Below are 6,445 nucleotides of genomic sequence, written 5' to 3' on the forward strand. Positions count from 1 at the left end.
CTAAGCCAGTTGTCAGAACTCTGGAAGGGTGCGACATGACTGGGCATACCCAAGAAATACAAAGGGAGTTCAGCAAGTTTGGCACATGGGCATATAGACAGTGGATTGGAGATATTTATGATCTTTAACATTTACTCTAGTAGTCTAGCTTTGCTACCAATTGTTGGACCACTTGTTTGCTGAATATTGGACCATTTGCATGTTGCTGGACGCCACCAGGCCTCCTGGCGTTTTCAGCCATTTTGTATCCAGGACAGTCCGTGCCTACAGGTCCCGTTGGCCCCGTGGCTGATAAGACAGGGGCGTCGCAGCCCTGAGGCCACTGTCAACTATATAACAGAGGATGAGACGACCCACCACTTGCCTTCAGCTGGAGACCGTGACACGGTTACCAACATCTGAAGCATCACCTGGAGAAGAGTCCTGAGTGGATCTCATTTATTCTCTCTCGTTGGCCAACGAACAATTCATAAAAGAGGTTTCTGGAATAAGAAAGCCAGAAATTTCATTTTGCTGATCGAAGACGTGAGCTTAACACGTAACTAAAAAAACACGGAGTTTCAAGGAGACGAATCGCCACCGTGTTTTGTTCTAGTCGACTTTGATGGTCAGATCATATTTTCCCTTTTGCCAAGGAGGCCAGAGGACGAAGATTGACCGCTTTTCCAACACCTGAGAGCAAGCGCAGGTGTGCTGTGAGACTGGACTGTTAAAATAACCTCATGGTGAAATTCACCATTTTCTTTGTCTTCAACCTTACTGCTTGCTAGCTTGCCATCAAAAGTTTTATAACACTTTGTCTGCTCACCCCGCCCAGCGTTGGGGGATGTTTTATGACTGAGTATAACTGAGTTACAGTTGGAGCTGCGACCCTCCTCCACTCACCACTACATCCCTTTGTCATATTATCATTTTTGCCATAACTGGTTTGATTCCATACACACCCACTGCTGTTTTGCTTTATTGTTGTTTAGTTAGATATTTTACCCCTTTTGTGTAGAACTTTGCATGTTTGAGTTGGTGAAGATTATTAAATCAGAAGAGCGGATTGTATCAGGCTGTGATTTAATAAATATTCACGTAGATGGTAACAGAAGGCGTTCTGTGTTTATTTTGGGCAAGAGTGATTCTTCAGTCAAGATAAGGTTAAAAGTTCCACACGTTTCGGCAGAAACGGTCGATTAAACAGCGACATCTCTGGTAATAGTTATTAATTATTACGGAGTATTTAACGGTTGTAATTATCAAAGGCGTTGAGCCACAATTACAACACCAGAAACATCTCTGGTTTCAATTCATAAATGAGGATTTTGGTTAAGAAATTAATTTAGTCAAATTATGATTTTTAATAATAATTATTGATAAATATTAATTAATCAATAATCATAATTCCAACACAATGTTCTCCACAAACACCACGAACTAGACAGCACAAGAAGACAGCAAGAGGGGAGCAACACTTATGGAAAAGTAAATGTCAAATACCTGCTCATGACCTCCTAATACACATTTACACATTTTCTGTGCAGAGAAGCTTTGTAAATCTGCCACTTGTTGATCATATAACTTCAACATGAGAAGTTCATGCATAAACAAATTAAATGAAGCTGTGATGAAGTTTCTGTTTGTGCTTCTTCCAGGTGTCCTGCTGTTAGTCGGGGATGTATCAATGAGGACTGAATGAGCTTTAGACAGAAGTATTCTGGGGTGCATACAGTCTTAGTGATCTGTTACTCAGTGAGTTGATCATGTTAAGTCTTGTCTAAGTCTAAAAGGTTTGCACAGATTTTCAGTACTTTGTAAATCTGATGCTGCATTATTTGCACTGACTTTTCCATGCTGCTTTTGAAGGCATCGGAGCCCGGTGCCGGATTGTAGACCGGCTCTTCCTGAGGATCCATGACAGACACCTCGCTGACAGTGCAGTCTCTGGTGTGCATGATGAACCTGCACATCTGGGGGACTTCGATCTCTACCTGCAGACATGTGACGAGTCAGCAAGGGACCTCAGATAAGAGCTGTTATCAGTGAAACTGTTGTGTACCTCACAAGTGACTTTAGGACCGTTTTTGGCAGAGCCCCCCGCATTATTTAGGCTCTCTGTGCTGTACTGGTACACATACTTCCTTTGGACCTTGAATCTTGAAGCCACTGCAATGAGATAATAGTATTTGCATCTTTAGATTGAACACATCATTTCAGTCAAACCCTGATGAGATTCTTATTTATCCTCCAGTGCATCTTTATGCTTGCATCATAAGTTGACAGACACATTTCCCTGCCATCATGGGACTACCCACGTTTCAACCTCTCTGTGGCAGAAACTATGCAGCTCCATGAGGTCTAGGTGCTATCTCCAACAAACATGCCATGGGTTCAGAGAGTAGCATTTATCCATCAGCAGATCAATGTTTCTGTTTGCATTGAATGAACCCCCGACCCTGACCCCCACAGAGACACAATAAATCCAGATTTCTGCTGCAACCTCCAAATTATCAGTGTTTGTGGTTGGAAACTTACTCTGGCATGAAGCAGCTTCCTCCACATCCTCTGGGAAAATAAAAAACGAAATTAAAATGAAGAAGCTGCAATAACAAACAGTTCAGTTCTATACACACTAATGCATCTGCAACATGTGTGCATTTTCTGTTTTCATTGGTTCTGCAGAGGCACCAGAGTCCAACGCTGCAGCAGGCTGAACTACATGTTAGATATGTATAAAACACATGTTTGGGATCAGGAAAGTCAGGAATAGTTTAATATCTAACAGATATGTAGACATTATTTTAGAAGATGCTTCTGTCTGAAGGTCCAACATGCAGCACATCATCTTCCTTCTGACTTGATGTTAGATCAACATAGGTAGAAGAAGCTGCTGAGTGACTCAGAAAATGCTGAGTCACTGGTTGCTATAGTGATTCCCGCCTGTAATGACGAGCTGTTCATTAGCCAGCCATCAAAACCAAGCTGGTAGATAGAGTGGAATGGCAGTTTTTATTCACAGACCTACAAACGTTTGGATTTGGCCCTAAGGTTATTTCATGGATTCAACTCCTATAGTCTGCTCGCCAAGCTTGTGTTAAAACAAATAATGAAATCTCCACACATTTCTCTCTCACCCTACTTTTCTCTCTTGCTGTAGAACCTCTGTCTATATCTCTAAAATATTCCAAATCATCTGTAGTTATTCAAAGAGGAGGCATTAAACACAAAGCAGAATTATATGCCGACGATTTACTGTTGTATGGCCAAGATCCAGTGAACTGTGCTGACAGAATAATAGACTTGCTAAAAACTTTGGTATGTTTTCAGGATACAAACTTAATATTGAAAAGGTTTTCCAGTTAATAAGTCAGCCAAATTTATTTTCCCAGGCACACTTCCTTTTCATCCAGCATCCACCACATTTAGGTACTTCAGCTGGTAAGGGCTGGTGGAGGGACACACTTCTTAGAGACCCGTTCAGTTTAAGGTGGTATTTAGGATTCATTATGCCAGAGCTAAGCGAACAAAGTCGTTTCCTGACATGAACGACAGCTGTGTGAGATGATCCCTCTCCCCGGCAGTTCACACACATACTATTTTTTCCTGCTCTATGCTCACATCTTTCTGGTTGTCTGTTTTCAATCCTCTCTCCAAGGTTTTTGATGTGCTTCTCCTTCCATGTCCCCCTCCGCTGATGGAAACAGGCTTATTAGACACCAAGCTGATTTGCTGCCCTCATGGCTAAATGATGTACACTACTAGGTGGAAAAGTCCAGATCCACCAATCACAACATCATGGTTAAACGACTTCGTGTCTCCTATGGGTTGGGAAAAGGTTAAACACGTTAAGAGGATCGGTTAAATCATTTTAGAAAATTTCGGATCCCTTTCTTTCTGATCCCTTATAATAACTCCTTTCCCAAGATAGACCTAATTGATTGACTCCCCCCATTTATTTATTTGTTCAGATTATTGTTATTCTGTTTATTCAGTTCAGGTTTTGGCAGGCAGGCAGGCAGGCGGGCAGGTGGGTAGTTTGTTTGTATTTGCTCTGATTCAACGTCTGATCAATGGTTGACTCTGACTGCGGGGAACCAAAAAAAAAGGCAGACTCATGGATTTGACTGTTTTTGTACGTGATGGAACATCTCTGGATGTTTGCTCTAAAAAGACGTTTAAGCAAAAATAAATAATTTAAAGGCAGCTGTTATAAGATGCAGTAACAGTGATCATTGACAGTGAAACACACCATGACGAGCAATAAGTTACAGCCCAGTCCATCCCAGTACTAGTCCACTGCCTCCCAGTTGGAGATCAGGTAAATCAACATGTCTTTGCTGCAGTTATTATCTGTTCCTAAATCAGACTGCTCCGACCCGGTCCGATCTGTGCAGTTAACACAATAAGCAAAACGAAGAGGACGGACCCACGTCTGTCTTTCAGAACTAAACCTGCTCATCATTAAAACTGCAGGTCTGAACAAGCAGAACCTGCAGAGATTAAACTGGAAGAACACAGTCAGAATGAGAATATTACTGCGTTCAGTCCAGATGTTCTGATGTTCTTCATCATTTCTCTTTGTTCCGTCAGCATCAACAGAGAAAATCTGTTTGAAATAAAAATCAAGGTGTAGACTTACGTGCTAGAGAGTAGCTGCTCAGCAACAGGAACATACACAGCTGGCTGTAACCCATGATGGGCCGAACAAACGGGCTTTCCTGTCCGATCTTCAGCCCCCAGAGTGACAACTGAACCAGCTCCAGCTCCACTCAGATCCTTTATAAACTCCCTGTTCTCTGGTCGTGTGCTGAGCAGCTGCCGTATCACTCAATACAAAGTTCAAACTGTGACCTGCATTGAATCGTTTTGGTTTGGAAACCAGTGTGAAGGTTCTGCTACCCGCTTCCCTGCAGCTCTTCTTAAAATATTCCTCTTTTAGGGATTTCATCCTCTCAAGCGGTCCATGGAACCACCTTCTGGGCCTGCTAGGAACTCTGATAGAGGGACATTACAGTAGATCCTCCAGGCTGTATCAAGACCAGAACTCCCTGCAGGGACGATACAACTGCACCTCCGTAGACTACGGTAAATGGACTGAACTTATATAGCGCCTTTCCAGTCATACAGACCACTCAAAGCGCTTTACACTAGAGTCACATTCACCCAATCACACTCACTAACGCTCACACATTCATACACCGATACGCAGATCGGTAGACAACTTGAGGTTAAGTGCCTTGCCCAGGGGCACATCGACAAACAGCAGGAGGAAGCTGGAATCAAACCCACAACCTTCCAATTGCAAGACGACTACTCTTCCTACTGCGTCAAAGCTGAGGAACAATAGTCTGCCCCGGGGGGGTGGGGGGTGGGGGAAGAAAAGAGGGGATTTAGTGAGTTCGATTCCACCTGTGAGCATGTTGTTTATAGAAAATATTTATAACAATTAAAGTGTTTAAGTGTTAAAAGTAAACAACATGTCTATTTAAAAACTAAAATCATTGTTAAATGCATTATTTAAAAATGTCAGCAACTACTTAGCTGTTTAGCTTTGAACTTAACTGAAAATACAGCATTCCTTTGTCAAAATCCTTCATTTTTTAAGGTTCATAGTAACTAAAGTGTTCTTAATTTTATTTTTTTCAATGACATATTTCAATAAAGCACATTATACACATTCAAGTGTACTTTAATAACATTAATCATATCTAGCTTTTATATTCATTATTTGCTGCAAATTAGCAGTTTAAAGTATAGTATTTTCTGGAAAGATGTCTTTCCTAAAGTACTTTCTGTGTTAAAGACAAGAAACTGAATATTTTTTATAGAATCAAATGTTTATTATTCAACAATTAAAACAGTGAGAACCAGGAAACAGGAGTAACTTCACACAATAAAACTGTTTGTAAAAGCTTTCATATTTAAAACAAGACAAAGAGGAAACAGATTCACATTTATTTTTGCTTTTTAATGTGTTATAGCCAAAGCTCCTTTGTCATGCTTTCATTGGAGGGACAGTAAATATGTCCTCTATACTGGCTGTGTCCTGTCTCAGCAATTCTAAACTGCCCACATTTTTTGCATGTATTGTGCAAAACCTTGCGGGTCAGTTTTCGGGGTGCTTTAGTGGGAGCCAGAGCAGGAGCATGTGGTGGAACACCAACCCCCGTAAGATGCTTCCCACAAGCTTGGCAGAACACCCTAACTTTCCACTGATGATAGGGCATCCACACCAGAAGCCGGTGGGTAAAAAAACGATCGGGTGTTGGAACCTGGTGGTACAGGAGGCTCATACCACAACTTGAAATCTGGGCGCACTTTGCTGGCATGAAAGAGGGTATTTCCCATCCATCTCTGGTCCTGTACAGGAATGGTCTTCCTCATCTCACTCGGCAACCAGCCAGGTCCTGCATCACCAGCTGCATCTGACTGTTGCACACATGCTGCAGGCTCCTCCTGA

General features: G+C 41.9%; 1 protein-coding gene across 1 annotated transcript in view; it reads right to left on the reverse strand.

Annotated features, from left to right (window-relative positions):
• Nucleotides 1-5,120, reverse strand: part of apoba (apolipoprotein Ba) — a 63,105-nt gene extending 57,985 nt beyond the window's left edge. Inside the window, exons 1-4 of the mRNA XM_047345694.1 lie at nt 4,625-5,120; nt 2,521-2,550; nt 2,045-2,151; nt 1,831-1,976 (exon numbers count right to left, since the gene is read on the reverse strand). Coding sequence (XP_047201650.1) covers nt 1,831-1,976; nt 2,045-2,151; nt 2,521-2,550; nt 4,625-4,679 — 338 coding nt within the window. The 5' untranslated portion in view covers nt 4,680-5,120. The remainder of the gene's footprint in view (nt 1-1,830; nt 1,977-2,044; nt 2,152-2,520; nt 2,551-4,624) is intronic.
• Nucleotides 5,121-6,445: the final 1,325 nt, after the last annotated feature.

The sequence above is a fragment of the Girardinichthys multiradiatus genome, chromosome 19 (assembly GCF_021462225.1).
Source record: "Girardinichthys multiradiatus isolate DD_20200921_A chromosome 19, DD_fGirMul_XY1, whole genome shotgun sequence".
NCBI lineage: Eukaryota > Metazoa > Chordata > Actinopteri > Cyprinodontiformes > Goodeidae > Girardinichthys > Girardinichthys multiradiatus.